This window comes from Sus scrofa, chromosome 8 (assembly GCF_054392235.1).
Source record: "Sus scrofa isolate SSC_HxYL_T2T_F1_AM1 chromosome 8, Sscrofa_HxYL_maternal_Yorkshire_Landrace_v2.0, whole genome shotgun sequence".
In the NCBI taxonomy this organism is placed as follows: domain Eukaryota; kingdom Metazoa; phylum Chordata; class Mammalia; order Artiodactyla; family Suidae; genus Sus; species Sus scrofa.
This window is the reverse complement of record NC_139390.1, coordinates 30,873,548-30,899,945: the sequence shown is the minus strand read 5'-3', so window position 1 is coordinate 30,899,945 and position 26,398 is coordinate 30,873,548. Positions and strand designations below refer to the sequence as shown.

Below are 26,398 nucleotides of genomic sequence, written 5' to 3'. Positions count from 1 at the left end.
TGGAGTCCCCATCATGGCGCAGCAGAAATAAATATGACTAGGAACCATGAGATTGCAGGTTCAATCCCTGGCCTTGCTCAGTGGCTTAAGGATCTAATGCTGCCATGAGCTGTGCTGTAGGTGGTAGAGGCGGCTCGGATCCCAAGTTGCCATGGCTCTGGTGTAAACCAGCGGCAACAGCTCCGATTAGACCCCTAGCCTGGAACCTCCATATGCCGCGGGTGTGGCCCTAAAAAGACCAAAAATAAATAAAATAAATAAATAAAAATCAGTTTGTAATGTAAAATAACTACTACAAACCCTAACCAACATAGCCTCTTCTAATTATCATTACCAACAGAGGCAGAAGTAACCCAAGAACAGTAACCCAGGACTTTCTGAAACAATTCAAGAGAGTCCTTTCCATTCAACAGGCACACTTTCCAGATTGATTTGTGTGCTTATATGAAAATAAAAGTTTTACCTTCTGGGAGTTCCTGTTGTGGCTCAGCGGTAACAAATCCAACTAGTATCCATAAGGATGTGGCTTTAATCCCTGGCTTTGGTCAGTGAGTTAAGAATCCGGCATTGCTGTGAGCTGTGGTGTAGGTCGAAGACGTGGCTCAGTCTGGCGTTGTGGCTGTGGTGTAGGCCAGCAGCTGCAGCTCAAATTCGAGCCCTAGGCCTAGGAACATCCACATGCCACAGGTGCGGCCCTAAAATCAATCAATCAATCAAATTACTTTCAGTATCAATTACTTCTAGAGTACTTTAAATTTTGGATAAGAACCAAGCCAAATAATGTTATCTTTTTAGTGCTGCACCCACAGCCCATGGAGGTTCCCAGGCTAGGGGTCAAATTGGAGCTACAACTGCTGGCCTACATGGCAGCCACAGCCACGGCAGACCTGAGCACCACCTGCAACCTACATCATAGTTCACAGCAAAGCCGGATCCTTAACCCACTGAGCAAGGCCAGGGATAGAACCTTCATCCTCATGGATACTAGTCAGATTCATTTCCGCTGAGCCACAACAGGAACTCCCATGTTTTTAAATAAATCACTTTAATTACAATTAAATAATTTCAACCCATTTAAAGCACTAATATAATTTATTGCATTTATCAACATATGCTCATCACTATAAAACTTGCCTAGGAGAAATATCTACCAGGTTCTTTCCCTTGTTGAAAAGTCATGTGGAGGCCTAATTTCCTGTCTGCTGATAAGTACCCAGAAAGAAGATATAAACCATTTTCAGGGGAAAATATGCATGCATTTATTTTAAAGAATTCCCAGTAAGGGGGGGAAAAAAAATTCAACATCTTTAAAAATGTGTTTATTTTTTTAAAAAATCAGTTGTGTACAAAAGTGTTTCGTAGTTTTTAATTCTCAAGACAAATGCCCAACCCTCCACCCCCGCCCACCCTGCTTCAATGGTCTTTCTGGTAACCCACCCATTTTCCCCTTACAGGAAGTTAACGGCTCAGGATAGATCCTCCTACAGAATTTATCATCACTAACAGATTGTTTAGAATAGAGATCTAGAGAAGCTAACAAGCAAGATTCTTTCTCAGTGAGGTTAATGAGAATTCCTATAATGGCAGGAGACTTCCAGCAGACACCACAACAAAGCACCATCAATTGCTGAAAGCTAAAAAATAGATATTATTTTCAATAATATTTCATCTTCTATTGGAAAAGTCTTTAAATTACATTAAATAAGTCTCTTTTCCCCCAAAGAAATAGTCTAGCTTTTATTATGATGCCTGTAAAAAGTAGGAAATAGCAAGCAAACAAGGATCATTTAACAGCACAGTGCAAATGATTTGAATCCACTCACCCCTAGAACCAGACTGACAAACCATGCCACACCTGATTATATATAGCAGCATTGAACATACATATATGTGTGTGCATGTGTGTGTATACACACATACAGATACATATATATATTCAATGCTTGGTTGAAATAACCAAGCAAAAAGTGACACATTAGCAACTTACATTTAGGTGATGATCACAGGTTTATGAGGGTAGATCAGTTCAGCGAAGTGTAACAGAACAAATGGGACAAATGAGATACTGACATTCCCCTACCCCATGCCACAAGATTTTTGACCCATATTGCAACAGTGCAAATAGAACATGTGACATAATATGGAGACACTGCAGAAAAGTCACACTTGAAGAAAAGGCTCTTTATCAGTAAATACTTCAAGTTGCCTTCTTCCCAAGTGGTAGCAAATAGTTAATGCTAAGCATTTATTTTAAACTGGCACTAAAAGAATGGAAATGCAAAGTTTTAAAATCAATGGTTTGTACCCTGGAATTGAAATTTCTTGAACTAGAAAAATTGATTAAAAAACATTGTTTTGTAAAAGTCCATGAAATAAAGTTAACTGTAAACAGCTTCCTTTTCCTATCCCAATCATGTTCCCATCTATGTACAACAAAGTACACCTGGCTCCAGGTCTTCCATGCCCAAATCCATCTTTAAAACAGCAAAAAGAAAAAAAAGAAAAAAAGAAAAAAAAAAAAAAAAAAGGCTTTTGTTTCCTGTGTTGCTAACTATGATTGTAGAAACATCATTATATCCCTATTTGCAGTTTTAAAGGCTCAAATCAGGCATGCACTTAAAGCCAAGAACTGCTTTTCACACAGATAAACTTACTAAGCAGCAGTAAATGGTATGCTGCATTTTATAGTGCATAAACAAGCAATATCCACTGTATCTGCCAATTCTTATACTTTAAAATAATTTTGCATAGTTTTAAGCGCTACCAGCAATTACAAATGTTGAAACACTTCCAAAAAAGAAAAATTACTTTCATAGATAACTCTCCTCAAAAGCAAAATGCTCAGAATCCAAACACACACACCCCATATATATTTGAATGTGTTATGTGTTTAAATACATCATAGCCACAATTCCAAACATTTGGGGAGCCAATACAGAGCACCTAATTTAGTACCAAGTTCCTCGAATATTTATATGCCTCTTACTGTTTACTTATTTGGGTCACAAACTGCTACTCATTCATTCAGTAATCTGTACTGAAACACTACAAAAGTAATTATTTGTTCTTTTAAAAGTCAGGCACATACTCAGGAAATAGACCTGATTACGTTAAAAGCCTTTTAAAGTATCAGTGACTTGTAGCAAATCTGTCTGCCCTAAAAGGGATAAAACTATATATATTTTAACCACAATTTTTGAGGCCTTCACAACTGACAAATCACAAAAGATTGAGAATTATAAAAATAATTTCCACCAGGGCACCCTCCTTTCCCTAGACCTGTACTTTTAGTGTCCTTTTTCCAAACATATACAAGACCACAGAAAAAAAGCAATTGTCTTTATTTCTATGTTTGTGGAAATAAATCTACCTGTAGAAAAATATGAAAAAAACAACAGAAGATGACAGTGGGAAATGTACCAGAAAGGAAAGAGATGATACATTAAATGTAAACGAGGTAAATTTTTGACATGAAAAATCCTATGGAAAACCTCTCATACCAAATATTGTACTTTTCCATTTCCTGGGCACTGGTGATGTTAAACTGTAGTTAGATGAGTATAGCCTAAGGGGCTAATGTGCATAAAAGTCATAGGCAAGGAAGGTATAGCTGCCTCCAAGAGCAAAGTATGTAATGCTTGACCTTTAGTAACTTCTGAGTTCTCTCTCATCTGTCAAACCACAGGACAATTAAATATACCCTGATAACATTACTATAGGCAAATAGTAAACTGGGTAGAAGTGTTTGATATTTAAAATAATCCAAATATTACTAATATTACCATGCCACCCTCCACTAAAAAAAAAAAAAAATTAATTCTAATCAACAATGGAACAAAGCTGTCCACATTTTCACACAATTTCAACCTTACTTCAAAAACATAAAGTACAGGGTTTTAACTATTTAAAATAAATAAAGAAAAAATCTGTTTCCTTTGGCATCTTTAGAAAGTAACTAAATTACAACAATTAAAGGAAATGATTGTATAAAGAAATTTATACTTAAGCAAATATATAGGGGAAAAGAACAGCAACTTGTATTTAGTATGCAATAATATCAACTACAAGAGTTTACTATTGATTAGGAAAGCCTTACAAGTTTTTGGAAGAACCTTCACATCTTAACATTACAACATATTTAATAATGGTTCTTTTATTGCTTCTAAGATTAATGAGAAGTCAAATGAAATTATGCTGAATTTATGGTTCAAAACTTGTTTCCAAACACTTAACCATTATAATTTCAGATAAATAACACTTGAAAAAAGCAAACCTTTTATGACTTTCAATATACAACCTTACTTTAATTCATTCTAATTCCATTACATTCTTGTTATTTCGCATTGGTCCTGAATATTTAGTAACTGTATTTCTATGTTTAGAACTGTCTACACAAATCCATTTCACCCTTCATAAAATGGTCACATTAGTGTTTGAGCTTGCAAAACTAATAATTTTCAAACTTTTGAACTTAGAATGAAATGTAACTTTAATACGTATAGAAAGTCTGACTATGTACAAGAGAAGGTAAAGTTTTCAATTCTCAATATTATCAGAAACATCATAAAGAAAGCTAGATTTATAACACACTTCTATTCCTATGTGCATTTGAAGTATGTACAGTAAAACACCCAACACAGCTTTCATGTGTCAAATAGGGGGAAATGCAAGCAAGGGTGACTTTTAAAGTAACCAATAAAGCAATCTCCATAAAGCCAAAATTAGGCTTAAAAAAACTGCAAACAGGTGATTTCATCCTTGCAAGTTACCAAAGAAAAATTTCATCAGTTTAAAAATAGAAAGATGTTAAATTCACTGAAAAACTAAGTTGTGTTCTTTCATTAAATCTGGAAATACTGCAACATCGAGTACTTACTGTTTTTGTAAAAGAAAGAAAACTGGCAGCTCCATTTTTACATTATTATTTACTTACATAGGAAAGTTTTAAGAGTGAAGATCTGTGACAGAACATTCCAAATGGACATCCTAAAAATGGAGCAAGGGATACTATCCCTCTGCATATTTCCCCACCAAATAAAGAAAAATTTACTATTAGAATATTAGCTGTGGGTGGTTAAGAAGGAAAAAATAGATATGGTGTCCCAGTCTATTGACAAGGACAAAAAGGCTCTGAATAGGTCACCATCTTCAATTCTGGATAAAACGCATATTTAAGAATTCTCAAATGCTTAAAATGGTGGTCTTTTCAGCTACCCATCCTAAGAAGTCAAGTACAAGCATGCAAGTAAATTCACAGGCACAGAGGATCCATGTTAAAAAACAGTTAAGGTAGCTGTGATGCAACACCAACAATTTGAATGGCCCTGACACACTCAAAATATTATCTTAATTATTCAATGAAATCCTGAAGCAAATTCTTGCTTAGTCTTGGTACACTGCTAAACACTAAAGTAGCATGTTTTTTCCATGGTTTTAGCTTAGCTCAAATAATTTTTACACTATTAAGTAAGAAAAAAAGTATTTCCCCTTTTTAAATTTACACAGACGTTTAATTAGCTTTATTTACAGAGCATGAAATTTTTTTTTTCAGTCTCCAATGGTGCCTAGATAACATCATTAGGCAAGAATGCCAGTTTAAAAGATATCTATGCAGAATCCTAAAAATAACAGATGTTGATGCTCCTCAAGAAGGGGCAAGCTTGACTATATCAGCAGCTCTATGTCTCAGTTACTCAGAAGCAATTCTGTTGCAGTCTCTACATCCCATGATTTTGAAGACAAGGCCACTATTACCGCATTCTGTAGAAAGGAAAAGGGGACAAAAAAAAAAATCAAATTTCAAGAAAATACTTTTAAAGTACTGCATCACTCACTGTCTTTCAATTGAGAAATCACACTTGTTTTTTTCATTTTTAAGTTGCCTTGTACTTACAGTGCATAAAAACCTTCTAAAATCAATGACAGGAATGAGCAAAAGGAAAAGAAACGTCACTACTTTTATTAACAGAAAGTTAGTTTATCAAAATTAGATTTAGAGGTTTTTTCTTTTTAAAGAGGTGCACCCAAGGCATATGGAAGTTCTCAGGCTATGGGTCGAATAGGAGCTACAGCTGCTGGCCTACACCACAGCCACAGCAATGCTGGATCCTTAGCCCACTGAGTGAGGCCAGGGATTAAAACTGCACCTTCATGGATACTAGTTGGATTTGTTTCCACCGCGCCACAATGGAAACTCCAGATTATTTTTGAGACACTTTTTTTGTCAGCCAAGGATTTGCAGCAATAAGTTAAAATTAAGGAATATATAAAAATTAACATGCGTTTATGGTACTTACCCTATCAAAGCCCATAGCACATAAGTTTTCTATTTTTTTGGTGTATTCTGGACTAGAAACTGGTGCTCCAGCATACACATGTGCCCAAAGTCGAGCTGTTTGTTTGAACATTTCAGGATTTTGTTTGTACTACATGAGAAAAAAAAATTGATTGACATGATAATACAGTTATAATATTAAATATATAGTAGCTCATCTCTTACGCCTAAAAACCTGATTTTTCAAAATAAAATGTAAATTAATAGACATTTAAAATATGAGTGATTCATGTTCCATTGCAAATAAACTGTCACTCAAGAAAAGACTGATCTGAAACTGTGATTCACAAGTTGCATCAGTGGAAGAAAAACAAAGACAATTTTTGTCCAATTTCAACAAAGGAGCAGAAAACTAATACTTAAATGGAGTAATTAGAGATGTCTCCGATCACTTTGTGCTGGCAAACATACAAATAACCAGAATTACTAGCTTCTAAAATTACGTGGAATTAACTAATAAATGTGACCAACTTTTGTTTTAATCACAGTTCAGGCTAGGACAGAACTAGGCTTTGCTGTTTGTTGTACAGTGACTCAAGAAAATCTCATATGCAAAATCCTAACTTACAGCACATGTTTTGAGATGTTTATGAACTCATCATAGAGTACTTTTTAAAAGCTAAGACTTATTATATGCATTGGAAAGAGGTAAATTTATTCTCAAATATTCTGGGACCACCATTTCTTAATAAAGCAAAGTATAAATTTAAAATAACTGTTCAATTCACTTTAATAGTTCTTTTTCAGGAGTTCCCGTCGTGGCGCAGTGGTTAACGAATCCAACTAGGAACCATGAGGTTGCGGGTTCGGTCCCTGCCCTTGCTCAGTGGGTTAACGATCCGGCGTTGCCGTGAGCTGTGGTGTAGGTTGCAGACGCGGCTCGGATCCCGCGTTGCTGTGGCTCTGGCGTAGGCTGGTGGCTACAGCTCCGATTCAACCCCTAGCCTGGGAACCTCCATATGCCGCGGGAGCGGCCCAAGAAATAGCAACAACAACAACAAAAAGACAAAAAAAAAAAAAAAGTTCTTTTTCAGATGTTTTATATGCACTGAATATTATTATATATTAAAAATTAAAATATTTTATATTATTATATAAAATATTATTATATATTAAAATGATAAATCCAGTCTCTACCATTATTAAAAAAGAAATAAGTCAAATTATTGAATACAGCTAGGAAAAAACTTTGAGTCGAACCCCAACCTGCGAAGCTCAGAACTTAACAAGAAAATGAAGCTAGGGCTGAAGTCATTCTTCCATCAAAAAATGAATGAATAACATGTTAAACTGTAATTCTAAGCACTCAAAAACAAGTAATAGCAGAACAGATGAACAAAGATATACATAAAACAGAGAGTGAACAGCTTTTCAAAGGAAAGGAAGAAGTTTCTAAGAGGAAAGCTCTCCTCAGGCAGAGGAAACACGGCAGATCGGGTGAAATGACATGTAGGGATGAACACCATCTTGAACAGCATGAGTTTCAGGTACAAGAAAAATTCAGGAGGTGAAACTGGGTTTACAGATAATTTAAATCATGGAGGAACTCTTCAAACTAAACAATTTAGACTTACCAAGTAGGTAACAGTAGAGCTACTAATAGGTTTTTAGTAATAAAGAGAAATAAGATTTACACTTTATAAAGCTAACTGCTGTTAGTATAGAAGATGAAGGAAAGAAGAGGCTGAGGTAGGGAACTCCATCAGAGCAAATGAGAAATTTTTTTTTTTCTTTTTAGGGCCGCACCCACAGCATATCGAAGTTCCCAGGACAGGAGTCAAATCAGAGCCACAACTGCTAACCTACACCACCACCACAGCAATGCCAGATCCAAGCCACACCCACAAGCTTGGGGCAACACTGGTTCCTGAACCTACAGAATAAAGCCAGGGACTCAACCTGCATCCTCATGGGTACTAGTTAGGTTCTTAACCTGCTAAGCCACAATGGGAACTCCTTTAAAACATGTGACCTAAAGAAATCAGAGTAGTAGTATGACAGATACTGGAATACAAGAGAAAAGAAACTGAGAAGTACTCCAAGTCTATGACTTGGACATATAACTAAACTGATTATACTACATAAGGATGGACACGTTTATAGAGTTTAAGACTCTCCACTGAGGGAGTTCCCATCGTGGCTTCAGTGGTTAACAAATCTGACTAGGAACCATGAGGTTGTGGGTTCCATCCCTGGCCTCCTTCAGTGGGTTAAGGATCTGGCATTGCCATGAGCTGTGGTGTAGGCCACAGATGCGGCTTGGATCCTGCGATGCTGTGGCTCTGGCGTAGGTCAGTGGCTATAGCTCCGATTAGACCCCTAGCCTGGGCACCTCCATATGCTGCGGGAGCGGCCCTAGAAAAGGCAAAAAGACAAAAAAATTCTAAAAAATTAGGAAAAAAAAAAAGATTCTCCATTCAGTTTTAGTAATGTTATATACTAAGGTATCCATGGAACATTTATATAGAGCTATTCAGTTTCAAACATGCTCTTGGGCTCAGGAGAGAGGTCAAGCTTGAACATTACATCAACATAGAGGTAGGGGGTAACATCAATATGGATGTGATCATCCAAGTAAGAGTACATAGTGGAAACTAAAAGAAGCAATATAAGAACAGGGAATGCATATTTATTTATTTATTTATTTATTTTTTGGTCCTTTTTTGTTGTTGTTGTTATTGTTGTTGTTGTTGTTGTTGCTATTTCTTGGGCCGCTCCCGCGGCATATGGAGGTTCCCAGGCTAGGGGTTGAATCGGAGCTGGAGCCACCGGCCTACGCCAGAGCCACAGCAACGCGGGATCCAAGACGCGTCTGCAACCTACACCACAGCTCACGGCAACGCCGGATAGGTAACCCACTGAGCAAGGGCAGGGACTGAACCTGCAACCTCATGGTTCCTAGTCGGATTCGTTAACCACTGCGCCACGACGGGAACTCCGGGAATGCATATTTAAAAGGGAAAAGAAATCATTGTAGGAACTAAGAGGGAAAAATCCCAACTATAAAGACAGTAAGAGAAGAAGGTAGTAGCAGCATTTCAGAATGCAAGATAATATTTCTAGATTAAAAACAAAAATAAAACAAGATTCAATAAATCCTAATGGCTTAGAATATGAGTTGATAAACTTTCTTTTTTTGTTTGTTTTTGTCTTTTTGCCTTTCCCAGGGCCGCTCCCGCAGCATGTGGAGGTTCCCAGGTTAGGGGTCTAATTGGCGCTATAGCCGCCAGTCTATGCCAGAGCCACAGCAACAAGGGATCCAAGCCACGTCTGCGACCTACACGTCATAGCAACGCTGGATCCTTAACCCACTAAGCAAGGCCAGGGATCGAACCTGCAACCTCACGGTTCCTAGTTGGATTCGTTAACCACTGAGCCACGGTGGAACTCCGAGTTGATAAACTTTCTTAAAGGACTAGATAATTATTATTTCAGGCTTTCAGACTATACTGTTTCTGTCATAATCATTCAGCTCTGCCACTTGAAGCTATAAACAAAGGTGGGTCTCTGTGTTTTAATAAATGATACTTTTTTGTTGTTGTCTTTTTAGGGCCACACCTGTGGCACATGGAAGTTCCCAGGCTAGGGATCGAATCAGAGCTGTAAGCTACCAGCAATGCCACAGCCACAGCAATGCCAGATCCAAGCAGAGTCTGCAAGCTACACCACAGCTCACAGCAACACTGGATCCTTAACCCACTAAGCGAGGCCAGGGATCAAACCCGAGCCTTCATGGCTAACTAGTCAGGTTCATTACCACTGAGTCAAAATGGGAACTCCAAGAAAATATTATTTACAGTCAGTCTAGCTGTAATTTGCTGACTTGTGGTTTGGAATCAAAGATCAGAACTGAAGGAGTTCCGATTGTGGCCCAGTGGTAACGAACCTGACTAATACCAATGAGACGTGGGTTCAGTCCCTGGCCCCGCTCAGTAGGTTAAGGATCTGGCACTGCCGTGAGCTGGAGTGTAGGCTGCGACGTGGCTCAGATCTAGTGTTGCTGTGGCAATGGTGTAGGCTGTCGGCTACAGCTCTGATTCGACCTCTAGCCTGGGAACTTATGTCATGGATGCAGCCTCCCGCAAAAAAAAGATCAGAACTGAAAAATATTTGTTCCATTTGACAATTACAAGGTCCTTGATAACCTTCACTATGCCACTTTGGTGCCATAGCTGGAGCTAGTTAACATTATCATCAGGGAAGGATGATCACACAATTAAGAGACAGATAAATGGCTACACACATGGTAAATCACATGAAGTAAAATGTGAACCATAGGATCTAGATGGTGGGTTAAGTGTTCACTGTAATTCACTTAACATTGTGTGCTTAAAAATTACATAATATGCTAGTAAAAAAGCATCTACCATATACCAAATTAAACTAGTATGTTAAAAAAAAAAAATCACTAAATTAGGTCTTCCTTATTTTATTATTTTTTTTAGGGCCCCACCTGTGGTGTATGGAGGTTCCCAGGCTAGGGGTTGAACTTGAGCTGCAGCTGCTGGCCTATGCCACAGCCACAGCAACACAGGATCCGAACCATGTCTGTGACCTACACCACAGCTCACAACAACGCCGGATCCTTAACCCTCTGAGCGAGGCCAGGGATCGAACCACAACCTCATGGTTACTAGTCAGGTTTGTTAACCACTGAGCCACGACAGGAATTACGCGTCTTCCTTATTACACCTAATAATCTGACAGCAAGAAAGGAAACCATTTCAAGATTTAGTTTCAACAGGAGGATATTTATCTGTTAACACTATAAACCACCAGAGAGTCACAGATAAGAAAAAGAACGGCCTTCAAAAGCAGCTGCCTTACCTGATTCGCTACTACTGCATCTTGTGGATCATCTGGTTCTGCAGCTGCCAGTAGTGCTTGCAATGACAATAATACTGTGCGCAGAGTCATTGCTGCTGCCCTAAATTCAAAATAGGAAGATATTCCAGTTAACAAGAGTATGGATGACAAAAACAAAGACATTTTCTAAATAAAACATGAAAACTACTGAAGCTAAAAAAAATAGTCTTAGAAATTTATAATTATATACCATTTTTTTTCTTTACAATGAATGAGTCTACTTCTTAAGACAAGGCAAACTGCCCTTAATTGGCTTAGTTTTTTCTTATTGTTGACAACCTACTTTTGGTCAGCCTTTATCGACTGACTTATCCATTTCTATAGACATAACTTTAAAATACAGTGATAAACTACATGTGAAACTTCCTTTCTGTCACACTCTAAAAACAAGACACATCAAACAAATCTCCTTTACTTTCAAGAAAGCCTAAAATCACTTAAAGGGCATACACTAAGTGAAATAAGTCAGACAAAGAAAGACAAATACAGAGTCTACAACGAACTACTGAATATAACAAAAAAAAGCAGCAGACCCAAAGAGAACAACAAACTAGCTGTTACCAGCAGGGAGAGAGAAGGGAGGAGGGGCAATATAGGAGTGGGGATTTAAGATGTAACTACCGTATAAAATAAGCTATAAGGATGTATTGTACAACATGGGGAATATAGTCAATATTTTCTAATCACTATAATGGAATATAACTTTTAAAACATGTGAATCACTATACTGTACAACTGTAACTTAAATAATACCATACTGGAGTTCCTGTTGGTGGCTCAGCTGTGGCAACTCGACTAGTATCCAAGAGGATGCAAATTCGATCCTTGGCTTTGGTCAGTGGGTTAATGATCAGGCATTGCTGTGAGCTGTGGTGTAGGTCAAAGAGGCAGCTCAGATCTTGTGTTGCTGTGGTATAGGCCGGCAGATGCAATTCTGATTTGACTCCTAACCTGGGAACCTCCATATGCCGCAGGTGTGCCCCCTCCTCCAAAAAAGGTACAGCAACTAAACTCCAATAAAAAATCTTTATTTATTTAAAAGAAAGCCTAAGAGTTCCCATTGTGGTTCAGGGGGTTAAGAACCCAAGACAGTTTCCATGAGGATGTGGGTTTACTCCCTGGCCTCGCTCAGTGGATTAAGGACCCAACGTTGCTGCAAACTACAGCATGGATTGCAGACACAGCTCAAATCTGGCATTGCTGTGGTTGCAATTTAGGCCTGCAGCTGCAGATCCACTTCGACCCCTAGCCTGGGAACTTCCATATGCTGCAGGTTTTGCTGTAAAATGAAAAATAAAATAATGTTTAAAAATAAAAAACGAAGAGTTCCCGTCGTGGCGCAGTGGAAACGAATCTAACTAGGAATCGCGGAGTTGCGGATTTGATCCCTGGCCATGCTCAGTGGGTTAAGGATCCAGCGTTGCCGTGAGCTATGGTGTAGGTCAAAGACGCAGCTCAGATCCCGAGTTGCTGTGGCTGTGGCGTAGGCCGGCGGCAACAGCTCCGATTAGACCCCTAGCCTGGGAACCTCCATATGCTGCAGGTGCAACCCTGAAAACAAAAAAGAAAGCCTAAAATCATTCTATAAATGGTCTAAAAGGAGAAAGTTTTTTCCTTAATGTATAAATTAATTCATTAAATACTGAAACAGCAGAATAGTGAAATTTATTTGTCTTACTCACACGCCTGTGTATGCGCGCATGTCTTTTTAGGGCCAGACCCAAGGCATACTGAAGTTCCCAGGCTAGGGGTCGAATTGGAGCTCTAGGTGCTAGGCCACACCACAGCTACAGCCACACAGGATCCAAGCCTTGTCTTCGACCTGCACCACAGCTCACAGCAACACTGGATTCTTTGACCCACTGAGTGAGGCCAGGTATTGAACCTTCGACCTCATGGATACTAGTAGGGTTCATTACAGCTGAGCCACAATGGGAACTCCAATAGTGAAACATTTTATTTAATTTTTCTTTTTTTTGGTCTTTTGTCGTTTAGAGCATACCCTCAGCATATGGAGGTTAGCAGGCTAGGGGTCAATTTGGAGCTGTAGCCACCAGCCCACACCACAGCCACAGCAATACCGGATTCTTAACCCACTGAGCAAGGCCAGGGATCAAACCTGTGTCCTCTTGGATCCTAACCAGATTCGTTTTTGCTGAGCCATGACGGGAACACCTAGTAGTGAAACATTTTAAACACTGAGGATTATTATACTACATGTCCATTTTACCACACAAATTAGATACCTCCCAAGCAGTCTTTTTCAACTGGGTTCCTCATTTTAACCACTGAACAAAGAAAATTACTGAATATTTTCTCAATTTCTCCAAGGAAATTGTACCATCCTAGATGCTTAGAAAAAAAGTTAATTTATTACCAACAATGAATGTTTTAAAGAAATGTATCTCACAAAGTGTGGTTTCCTCAACCAGAAACATCATCACCTGGGAACTTGTAAGAAATGAAAATTCTTGGCCTCGTCCTTTATCTACTAAATCAGAAACTCTAGAGTGGTTTAAGAGTTACTCCAAGTGATTATGATGCAAACTAATGTTTGCGTAATACTGCTTTAGTGCATTATAGCTTAAGCTAATTGAAAAAGGCTGTTCTGGAGTTACCGTCGTGGCTCAGTGCTTAATGAATCCGATTAGGAACCATGAGGTTGCGGGTTCGATCTCTGGCCTTGCTCAGTGGGTTAAGGATCTGGTGTTGTCGTGAGCTGTGGTGTAGATTGCAGACGCGGCTCCGATCCCGAGTTGCTGTGGCTCTGGCATAGGCCAGCAGCTACAGCTCCTATTACTCTAGCCTGGGAACCTCCATATGCAGAGGGAGTGGCCCTAGAAAAGGCAAAAAGACAAAAAAGAAAAGAAAAGAAAAAGGCTGTTCTAAGCCAATAAAATAAAATCGATATCACAAACACAGGTCTATATTTTACCTATTAGAAAAAAAATTATACTAGAAATGGCTCTTTATCTAAAATACTATCAGAATTGTCATCTATACTAAATTCCACAAAATGCATACTAATCTACAAGAGGAGACCAGTACTTACTGAGAAATGGCGGAGTAGCAAGTGTAGCAAGGAGTACTTACAAAAGGACACTAGGAAACCTTTTGGTATGTTGGTTATGTTTGCTATTTTGATTGTATGATGGTTTCATGGATGTGTATATACATCCAAACTCATCAAATTGTTCAATATGTGATGTTTACAATCAATTACACCTCAACAAAGCATTTTAAAAAGTTGTGTTCTAAGAGTTCCCTGGTGGCCTAGAGGTTTAATGATCTGGCATTGTCAATCCTGTGGCTCAGGTTTGATCCCTGGCCCAGAAACTTCTGCATGCTGCAGGCATGGCTAAATAAATAAATAAAAGTTGTGTTCCCAAAAAAACTATCAGAGATGTTCCAATGTGGCTCAGTGGGCTAAAAAGACCAGCACTGCTGCAACTGTGGTGGAGGTTGCAAATGTTGCTCAGGTTCTGGTTAAAAACCTACTAGCATAAAAACTTTTATTGATCAATTTATCCTTTTAGAGAATCTACAGATATAGGGAAACTTTGGTTATGATGCCATCTTTTTTAGGCCATGCCTGCAGCATACAGAAGTTCCTGGGCTAGATATCAAACTAAGCCACAGCTGAGAGTTCCCATTGTGGCTCAGCAGGTTACAGACCTGGCTAGTATCCATGTAGATGCAGGTTCGATCCCTGGTTTCACTCAATAGGTTAAGTATCCCATAGTGCTGTGGTTGTGGTGTAGGCCTCAGCTGCAGCTCTGATTCAACCCCTAGCCTGGGAACTTCCATATGCCAAGGTGTGTCCTTAATAAGGAAAGGAAAAAACAAAGACAAAAAAAAAAAAATGCCTAAGCCACAGCAGTGACAAAGCCAAATCCTTAACCACTAGGCCACCAAGGAATCCCAAGACTAGAATTGTAAAAACTTTCAAAACTGCTATATGGTTTTATGCAATGGCAATCCACGCCCCCATGCCTGCAGCAAGTTCCCAAGCCCGGGGTTGAGCCATAGCCATGGTAGAAGCAAAGCTGAGTAGTTATGCTGTGAGCCACACAGGAAGCCCTGTAATAGAAATTTCTAATTCTAAAATAGGGCTGAGAAAACAAAATTATTTTTCCAGACTAAAGTTCTAAATCTTCTAAGAGCGTGGACAAGTAATTTTCAACAAACAGCTGTGATATCTTTATTAATTTATTTTTTATTTAATTTATTTATTTATTTTTGTCTTTTTAGGGCTGCACCTGTGGCATATGGAGGTTCCCAGGCTCAGGGTTGAATTGGAGCCATAGCTGCTGGCCTACGCCACAGCCATAGCAACAGCAGATTCTAGCCAAGCCTGCAACCCACACCACAGCTCACAGCAACGCCGGATTCTTAACCCACTGAGTGAGGCCAGGGATTGAACCTGTGTCCTTATGGATACTAGCCAGATTTGCCTCCGCTAAGCCACAACAGAAACTCCAGCTGTAACAAATTTAGAATGGACACTATTCCCTTAAGATAGTAGTCAAAGCATAAAATTTCAAATTTAGTCCTTGTTTATTCTTATCCTGCCATTACCAATATAACAATATAACAAAGTGAAATCTTTCTTAGTCAGAAGTACACGACTCTAATTGCATTTTATATGTGGGTAATCTTAAAGAGAATGTTTAAAGGCATATGCACATTAAGAGAAGCCCAGATATTAGTCTGAGCTTACACCAGTCAAAAAAGGACAAAAATACAAAATATCAAAGAAACAGAATATACAAAGTTAAGCTGGATAGTCTAATATCCCAATGGACTTAATTTAGAAATCTATAACACTTTAAACAAAACTTTAAGTTATATAATTTTTTACTAATGCAATGATTTTATTAAAGGAAATTATCTAAATATTGAAGAAAAATCTTCACTCAAAGGGTGTATTTCATACTAAAGCAATGATTAAACTCAAAATAATTAGCAATAAAAACATGAAAGCATGCAAAATTAAAAGGCATAAAATCTTACAAATCTCAGCAAAACCTTAATAACATCACATGTATAGCTTTATATATTTACATCTCAATAAGGCAAGGCAGTAAACACCTTTTTTTTACTTTTGTTTTCCCTTTTTTGGCTGTACCCAAAACACATGGAATGAAAAGCCACAGCTGCAGAAATGCCCCTTAACTTGCTGTGCTGGGCAAGGGATTGAACCAGCAATGCCACAGACACAAGCTGGATCATTAACCCTCTACATCACAGTGGGTACTCCAAGTAAATATTTTTCTTTAAAAACTTAATGAGTTATCAGAAAAGTGAAATTGGACCCTTGTCTTGCCTTATACCTTATATAACAACATTTTAAAATGGGGGAGTTCCCGTCATGGCGCAGAGGAAACGAATCCGACTAGGAACAATGAGGTTGTGGGTTCGATCCCTGGCCTCACTCAGTGGGCTAAAGATCTAGCGTTGCCATTAGCTGTGGTGTAGGTTGAAGATGCAGCCCGGATCTGGCGTTGCTGTGGCTCTGGCATAGGCTGGCAGCTACAGCTCCGATTAGACCCCTAACCTGGAATATTATCCAGAGTTAAAAAGGAAGAGAAATCTGATATATGGATGAATCCTGAGAGCATTATATTAAGTGAATCCAGGAAGAAAAAGATAAATATTATGATTCATGAGGTATCTGGAGTAATCAAATTCGGAGACAGAAAAAGCAGAAGAGAATGAGAAGTTATTTAATGGACACAAGTGTTTCAGTTTCGCAAGATAAAACGGGTTTGGGGGCAGGGAGGAAGGTAAAGTGTGGGAATGAAGAAGCAGAACACAGAGGATTTTCAGGGCAGTGAAAATACTCTTTACATACATGTCATTACACCTATCTTCAAACACAGAGAATGTATACTATCTAGAATGAACCATAATATAAACTAAGGGCTTTATGGGTAATTGGGATGTGCCAATGCAGACTGACCAACTGTAACAAACATACCACTCTGGGGGATGTTCAGAATGGGGTAGTGTAGACTATGCATGTGTAGGGGCAGGGAGTATATGGGAAATCTCTGTACCTTCCTCTCAAGTTTTGCTGTGAACCTAAACCTGCTCTAAAAACATCGACTTATTTTTTTAAAAAAGTCCTGGAGATTGGTTGCACAACAATGTGAATATACTTAATATTACTAAACGGTACACATTAAGACAGTTAATGCTATAATGGTATACGTCATTAAAAACAACAACAGTTAATCTGAAACAAAGATGCTCACTTTCACCATGTCTCTTCAACACAGTACTGGAAGTCATAGCCACAGCAGACAAGGAAAAGAAATAGAAGGGATTCAAATTGGTAAGGAAGATGTAAAACTGTCATTACATGAAGATGATATGGCCATACTACCCAAAGCAATTGGCAGATTTAATACAGTCACCATCAAATTACCCATGATGTTTTTTCACAGAACTAGAAAAATCCAAAACTTTACATGAACCATGAAAGACCCAGAATTGCTAAAGCATTCCTAAGGAAAAAGAACAGAGCAGGAGGCATAACCCTCTTTGACTTTAGACAATACTACAAAGCTACAGTAATCAAAACATCATCATACTGGCATAAAAACAGGCAAACGGATCAATGGAACAGAAAAGAGTCCAAAAATAACCCCACACACCCATGAGCAATTTAATCTTCAACAAAGGAGGCAAGAATATAAAATGGGTAAAAGATCTTCAGCAAGTGATGCTGAGAAAGTTGGACAACTGCATATAAACCAATGAAGTTAGAACATACTCTCATACCATACACAAAAATAAACTCCAAATGGCTTTTAAAGACTTAAACATAAGACATGACACCATTAAACTTCTAGAAGAGAACACAGGCAAAACATCTTCTGACATAAATCATACCAATGTCTTCTTAGATCAGTCTCCCATGGCAATAGAAATAAAAACAGGAGTTCCCGTTGTAGCACAGCAGAAACAAATCCGACTAGAAACCATGACGTTGTGGGTTTGATCCCTGGCCTTGCTCAGTGGGTTAAGGATCTGGCGTTGCTGTGGCTCTAGTGTAGGCTGGCAGCTGTAGCTCCAATTAGACCTCTAGCCTGGAAACCTCCATATGCCGGGAGTGCAGCCCTAAAAAGACAAAACACAAAAACAAAAACAAAAAAAAAGAAAGAAAAGCAAAAATAAATAAATGGGACCTACTTAAACTAAAAAATTTTTGCACAGCAAAGAAAACCAAAAACAAAATGAAAAGACCACCGATAGAATGGCAGAAAACAGTTGCAAATGATGCAAGCGACAAGGGCTTAATCTTCAAAATATACAAACAGCTCATATAATTCAGTAACAAAAAAAAAAAAAAAAACACAAGAGTTCCCACCATGGCTCAGTGGAAACAAACCTGACTAGTATCCATGAGGATGCAGGTTTGATCCCTGGTCTTGCTCAGTGGGTTAAAGATCTGGTGTTGCCATGAGCTGTGGTGCAGATTGCAGACACGACTAGGATCCAGTGTTGCTGTGGCTAGGGCATGGGCCCGCAGCTACAGCTCCAATTAGACACCTAAGCCTGGGAACTTCCACATGCACAAATGCATGGGTGCGGCCCTAAAAAGGCAAAACAAAAACCCCAACCAAACCAAACCTAACAAAAACCCCAACCAAACAAAAAAATACAAAAACAAAAACCAAAAAACAAAAAAAACCAAAAAACAAAAAAAAAACCTAATCAGAAAATGTGCAGAAGAAGTGAACAGATGTTTCTCCAAAGACATACAAATGTCCAAAAGAAACATGAAAAAATGTTCATCATTGCTAATTATTAGAAAAATGTTAATCAAAACTACAATGAGATACCACCTCACAGTGGACAGAATGGCCATCATTAATAAGTCTACAAAATAAGGGAGTTCTGCTGTGGCTCAGCAGAAACAAACCAAACAAGTACCCATGAGGATGTGGGTTCAATCCATGGCCCTGTTCAGTGGGTTAAGAATCCAGTGTTGTCGTGAGCTGTGGTGTACATCGAAGAGGTGGCTTGGATCCTGCATTGCTGTGGCATAGGCCCCTAGCCTGGGAACCTCCATATGCTGCAGGTGTGACCCTAAAAGAGAGAGAGAGGGAAAAAAAGAGATTCTACAAAATAACAAATGTTAGAGAGGGTATGGAGAAAAGGGAACCCTCCTACACTGTTGGTAGAAATATAAATTAGTACAGTCACCATGGAAAACAGTATGGAAGTTCCTTAAAAAACTAAAAATAGAATTACCATATGATGTGGCAATCCCACGCCTAGGCATATACCCAGACAAAACTATAACTCATATATAGTTCCCACTGTGGCTCAGCGGGTTAGGAATCTGACTAGCATCCATGAAGATGCAGGTCTGATCCCCGGCCTTGCTGAGTAGGTTAAGGATGCAGCACTGCCGTGAGCTGTGGTATAGGTAGCAGACACAGTCGCTTGGATCTGGTGTTGCTGTGGCTGAGGTACAGACTAGCAGCTGCAGATCAAATTTGACCCCTAGCCTGGGAACTTCCATATGTTGAAGCTGTGACGCTAAGAAGAAAAAAAAAAAAAAAAAAAGACACGTGTACCCCTATTTCAGAGCAGCACTATTTATAACAGCCAAGACATGGACACAACCTGAATGTCCATGGATAAATGAATGGATAAAGATGTGATATATACAGAATATTACTTAGACATTAAAAAGAAAGAAATAATGCCATTTGCAGCAACATGGATGGACCCAGAGATTATCATACTAAGCAAAGTAAGTCAGAAAGACAAATACCACTTGATGTCACTTATACGTGAAATCTAAACTATGATACAAATCAAGGTGCCTCGTTAGCACAGTAGGTAGTGCATGAGTCTCATAAAATATGATACAAATCAACATATCTACAAAATAAAAACAGACGAGAGTATAGAAACAGACGTGTTCAGAGTTAGGGGGGGTGTAGGGAGAGGAAGGATTAGGAGTCTAGAATAAGCAGAGGCAAACTATTATATATATGATGTATAACAAGCACAGAGAACTATATTCAATATTCTGTGATAAATCATAATGAAAAAGAATACGGGAGTTACTGCTGTGGTGCAGTGGGTTAAGAATCAACTGCAGCAATGTGAGTTGTTGTGGAGGTGTGTGTTTGATCCCAGGCCTGTGGCAGTGGGTTAAAGGATTTGGTGTAGCTACAGCATAGGTGGCATCTGTGGATTGGACTCAATTACCAGCCTGGGTGCGGCCATTAAAAAAAAAAAAAAAAAAAAAGAATATGAAAAAGAATATGTATGTGTAAATGAGTCACTTTGCTATACAGCTGAAATTAACACAATGTTGTAAACGAACTGTACCTCAAAAAAAATTTTTAAGTAAAGAAATAGGAGTTCCTGTCATGGCGCAGTGGTTAACGAATCCGACTAGGAACCATGAGGTTGCAGGTTCGGTTCCTGCCCTTGCTCAGTGGGTTAAGGATCCGGTGTTGCCATGAGCTGTGGTGTAGGTCGCAGACGCGGCTCAGATCCCGTGTTGCTGTGGCTCTGATGTAGGCTGGCAGCTACAGCTCTGATGAGACCCCTAGCCTGGGAACCTCCATATGCCACAGGAACAGCCCAAGAAATGGCAAAAAGACAAAAAGACAAAAAAAAAAAAAAAAAAAAGAACAAGAAAAAAATAGTTAAGATGGTAAATTTCATGTCATGTATTTTACAATTAAATACTATTTATTTATTTATTTAGCTTTTTTTAAGGGCCCAACATATGTCCAGATGTTCCCAGGCTAAGGGTCGAATAGGAGCTGCAGCTGCCGACCACAGCCATGGCAACGTCACATCTGAGCAGTGTCTGTTACCTACACCACAACTCACAGCAAAGTCAGGTCCTTTAACCCACTGATAAGGGCCAGGGACTAAAACCATATCCTCATGGATACTATTCGGGTTAGTTACTGCTGAGCCACGATAGCAACTCTTTCATCTAATTTTCTTTTCACAAAGTAATGATTACATTCATACTACATTGAGATGTTTAGCGTAAAATGCATAAAATTCACATAAATTATTAAAAACAAGTCCAAACAAGAGTATGAAATTTCAAAATGTTAGCTCGTTTTAAGTAATCAGTGGATAAAATGAGTATCTCATAAATCTATCTTCAGTAAATTAATTCTGCAAGATCTCAAAATCACTAAGCACAGTTAACATGGCTAATTAAATATTAATCCACTTGGACTAGGTGGGGCCTTTAATATGTTGAATAAGCATATGCATTACTTGTATTGTTGAGTAACTTTTCTGTTAAGGATATTCCAGCAGACCATCAATAAATAATTCAGTATTTACTCAAAACACTGAATGCTACTTAAAGAGAATGGCAGCTTTTTATTATAATTCCTTGACCAAGGTATAATAAGCAGAGTAAAATGCTATACAGATAGTTGAATTTTTAATTTATGTGTGCATCCATGGTAACCACTACTTAGATCAAAATAGAGAGTTATTTCCAGCATTCAAAAAACCCCACTTATTTACAACCCTTGCCTACCCCCACCACTGTCCTAGTTCCTTTTTCTTTTTTTTGGTCCTAGTTTCTATCACCAAAAACTAGGTTTTTTTTTGGGGGGGGGGGGAGTTCCTGTTGTGGCCCAGCAGAAACGAATCAGACTAGGAACCACGAGGTTGTGGGTTCGATCCCTGGCCTTGATCAGTGGGTTAAGGATCTGGCGTTGCCGTGAGTTGTGGTGTAGGTCACAGATGGGGCTCGGACTCCCAGTTGCTGGCTGTGGTATAGACCAGCAGCTACAGCTCTGATTTGAGCCCTAGCTTGGGAACCTCCATATGCCACAGTGTGTGGCCCTAAAAAGACAAAAGCAAAATAAGCTAGTTTTGATTCATCTTGGATTTCATAAAATGAACTCATATAATACATACTCCTTTGTGTCTGGATTTCGTCACTCAACATGTCTATGAGAAGCACCCATGCTGTCTGTATTAAGATGCTTTTGTTTCACCTGCTATGTAGTGTTCCAATATATGATTATACCATTATATATCCATTCTCTGGGTTATTTGCAGTTTGAATAAATCTGCTATGAATATTCTTGTACAAGAGTTTTGGCAGACATATGCACTCATTTCTCTTAGATGTATACCAAGGAGTAGAAGTGCTAGGCCTATATGCTTAGCTTTTTTAGGTACTGCTCTTTGAGTGGCTGAACCACATTCTTACCAGCAATGAATAAGAAATATTCCAAGAGTACAGTGGTATCTAACTGTGAATTTAATTTGTATTTCCCTGGTGACTAATGATGCTGAGCAGAGCCTATCAACCATCTAGATATTCTCCTAGTGCCTGTTCCTGTGTTTTGGAAGATCAGTATCAATGAGAGCAAATTTTAGGTGATGAAATTTTCTCCCCAGGTGGACACCTTTAGTCATAAGTGTCAACAGACAAACATCAGAAAATGGTTTAAACACTGGGTATGTTATGAAGTTAAGATATAAACTATACTATGATAAGGTTTTTTTTTTTTCCCCTGAGTGCACCCGAAGCATGTTGAAGTTCCTGGGCCAGGGATCGAATGAGCACCACCATAGAGGTCTAATCCGCTGCAGTCACAATACCAGATCCTTAATCCACTGTGCCAAGGGAGAATTCCAATCTCGGTCTTTTTTTAATACATGTGGATGGTGGTCTACCTTTAATATTTAACAGCTTATGTCTGGAGTTCTCTTGTGGTACAAGTTCACCTGCCTTAGGAAATGGGAATAGCTGATTAAAAGTATTCTGATATAAAATTTATTAAGTTCTCCCTACACATACCATACTCTTTCAACTATTTATAGGAAGATAATCAGAAATGGTAGTAGTACTGCTAGCATAACTCTGAGCAAAAAGGGAAGACAGTGGAAAATTTTAGCCTGGAGTTTCATTTTCAAAGGGGCAGAGTTTCATTCTGGCTGCTGAGAATAGCCTGAGACAAGTCAGAAGCAGAGGGACAGGCTGCTGTAGCCATCCAGGCAAGAGGTAATGCTACTTAGGACAAGGCAGTAGTAGTGAGCTGATGATAAATTAAGGTTTTGGAGGTTTCAACAACAGGATTTGCAGATGGGATATAAGGATACCAGAGCAAGAAGAAACAAGGATCATGATGAGGTTTTGGCCTGAACAATTCCAAAGAAGTAGCTGCCAAAACTTAGATGGGGAAGAACTAGGTTTGGGGTTGGGGAAATAATTCAGTTCACAACATGTTTAAGTTTGAGATATCCATTACATATCCAAGTATAGATGTTAAACAGGCAGCAGGACATAAATCTGAAGTTAAGGACAAATTTGTGAGTTGCCAGTATATAGATGGTGAAGTTATGAAGTCAGATGAGCTCACCAAGGAAGTGGGCAATAGATGGAGAGAAGCAGAGGTCAAGACTTAACCCTGTGCAAAGTTCTAGGAGGTGAGGGAGGAACTAGTTGAGAAGTCTGGGAGTGGGAAAAGGAAAGGGAGAATAGAACAGTTGTACTGGAAACCAAGGGGAAAAAAAAAGCCCAATGTCTTTGATACTGCAAATATTCATTAGTATAACTGAAGGTAGGACCTACAAGGGGTCTCTGAGATGACTTTACAGATAAAAATACTGAGGCACATAAATTCAGTAAATTGCAAAAAGTCACAAATCAAAAGACTGACAGAAGATGAAGTTAGGCCTATTCCACAATGTTCACTGTATGAAATACAGACCAAGAAACTAGATCCTGGGAGTTCCCGTCGTGGCGCAGTGGTTAACGAATCTGACCAGGAACCATGAGGTTGCGGGTTCGGTCCCTGCGCTTGCTCAGTGGGTTAACAATTCGGCGTTGCCGTGAGCCGTGGTGTAGGTTGCAGACGCGGCTCGGATCTTGCGTTGCTGTGGCTCTGGCGTAGGCGGGAGACTACAGCTCTGATTAGACCCCTAGCCTGGGAACCTCCATATGCCGAGGGAGCGGCCCAAGAAATAGCAAAAAGACAAAAAAAAAAAAAAAAAAGAAAAAGAAACTAGATCCTGGAGTTCTCCTTGGCTAAGTGGTTAACAAACCCAACTAGGATCCATGAGGATGTGGGTTTGATCCCTGGCCTTGCTCAGTGGGTTAAGGATTTGGCATTGCGGTGAGCTGTGTGTGGTGTAGGTTGCAGACAAGGCTCAATTCCCACACTGCTGTGGCTGTGGCATAGGCCGGCAGCTGCACTTCTGATTTGATCCCTAGCCTGGGAACCTCCATATGCCACAGGTGTGTCCCTAAAAAGCAAAAGAAAAGAAAAGAAACTAGATCCCAAGAGATGATCTACTGAGGGAGAGGCTTTACTCAGATGTGCTATTAGAATGGAAAAACAAAATCAAGCCAAATCAGCAACTCCTATCTGTTTATTCAGTTACTAAATAAACCAAATGACCAAATACACTAAATGTTGTCATTCCCGTTTCACTTTGTTCAGGTTCCATTCTTTCCTTAACAAATCAAACTCATTACGTTTTCTTCCACTCCAATGTTTTTCTTTTTTGCTTTTTAGGGGCACGCCTGCTGCATGTCGAAGTTCCCAGGCTAGGCACTGAATCAGAGCTACAGCTGCTGGCCTACACCACAGCAAGAGCAACTTGGAATCCAAGCTTCATCTGTGATCTACACCACAGGTCATGGCAACACCAGAGCAAGGCCAGGGATCGAACCTACATCCTCATGGATACTAGTCAGGTTTGTTACCACTGAACCACAATGGGGAACTCCCAATCCAATGTCTTTGTATCTCTTATCTTAGTTTTTCAATCAATATTGTGAGAATATGTCAGACTCTAGTCTAAGAGAAATACATAAAACAACTCATTTAATCTTCTCAACAGCTCTATGAAATAGCTATTCATTTTTTCAGATGAGGAAACTAAGGCACAAAGACCAGGTAATTTACTCAAGACCATACAAGTGAGTAAGTGGCAAAGCCCCTATTTTAACCTAATGGTAACAGAATTATAAACTCTTAAAAAAAATTATGCTAAGATAAAATCAGACAAAATATGTGAAAGCATTATAAAGCACTGTGCAAACAAAGATATCACCTACAAAAGTACTTCTTTTTTTTCCCCCTGCCATGCCCATGGCACGTGGAGGTTCCCAGACCAGGGACTGAACCCACACCACAGCTGCAACCCGAGCTGCTGGAGTGAAAACACTGGATCCTTAATCCACCCCACCTCAAGGGAACTCCACAAGTACTCCTTAGAACCTTAACTGTATTGAATTAACACAGCTTTTTTTTGGCTGCACCTGCAACATGTGGAAGTTCTAGGACCAGGAATTGAACTCTTACCACAGCAGTGATCCTCACCACAGCAGCAACAGCACTGAATCCTAAATTCACTGAGCCGCCAGGAAACTTCTCAATTACTACAAATTCTAACATTTTCACCACCTACATTCTACCCAAGTCAGAGCTGATTACCTCAATACTTTAGTCTTGGAGTTCCCGTTGTGGCTCAGTGGCTAACGAGTCCGACTAGAAACCATGAGGTTTCGGGATCAATCCCTGGCCTCACTCAGTGGGTTAAGGATCCAGCGTTGCCATGAGCTGTGGTGTAGGTCGCAGACACGGCTCAGATCTGGCATTGCTGTGGCTCTGGCGTAGGCCGGCGGCTACAGCTCCAACTGGACCCCTAGCCTGGGAACCTCCATATGCTGCAGGAGCAGCCCAAGAACTGGCAAAAAGATAAAAAACAAAACAAAACAAAACAAACAAAAAAAACCTCAACTTTAGTCTTTCACAAATATCTTCCTGAGGTAGCAAAAAATCAAATCTACCGAAACAAATGAAATCCAAGACTTCTTGAGATGTAAAGCTAGTATCTGGCGTTACCTAAGAGTTAACTATTTAAATATAGATTCCAATTTTGGAGTTCCCACTGTGGAGCAGTGGGTTAAGAATCCAACTGTAGCAGCTTGGTTCACTGCAGAGGTATGGGTTCGATTCCCAGCCCAGCACAGTGGATTAAAGGATCTGGTGTTGCTACAGCTGTGGCATAGGTTCCAGCTATGGCTTGAATTCAATCCCTGGCCCAGGAATTCCATGTGCCCCAGGTGCAGCCATTAAAAAAAAAATACTAGAAGTTCTAGTTGTGGCTCAGCAGTAACGAACCCAACTAGTACCCTTGAGGATGCAGGTTCAATCCCTGGCC

General features: G+C 39.3%; 1 protein-coding gene and 1 long non-coding RNA gene across 2 annotated transcripts in view; both read right to left on the bottom strand.

The window, feature by feature from the left end:
- Positions 1–5,685: 5,685 nt before the first annotated feature.
- The window catches only part of UBE2K (ubiquitin conjugating enzyme E2 K), a 71,046-nt gene continuing 50,333 nt past the window's right edge, over positions 5,686–26,398 (bottom strand). The window contains exons 5-7 of the mRNA NM_001078671.1: positions 11,162–11,261; positions 6,297–6,425; positions 5,686–5,760 (exon numbers count right to left, since the gene is read on the bottom strand). Of these exons, the coding sequence (NP_001072139.1) occupies positions 5,686–5,760; positions 6,297–6,425; positions 11,162–11,261 (304 nt within the window). The remainder of the gene's footprint in view (positions 5,761–6,296; positions 6,426–11,161; positions 11,262–26,398) is intronic.
- On the bottom strand, positions 21,768–25,963 carry LOC146400397 (uncharacterized). The gene is made up of 2 exons (XR_014812335.1): positions 24,939–25,963; positions 21,768–24,305 (listed from the first exon to the last, which is right to left on the bottom strand). It is a non-coding gene; the product is annotated as an uncharacterized LOC146400397 (long non-coding RNA).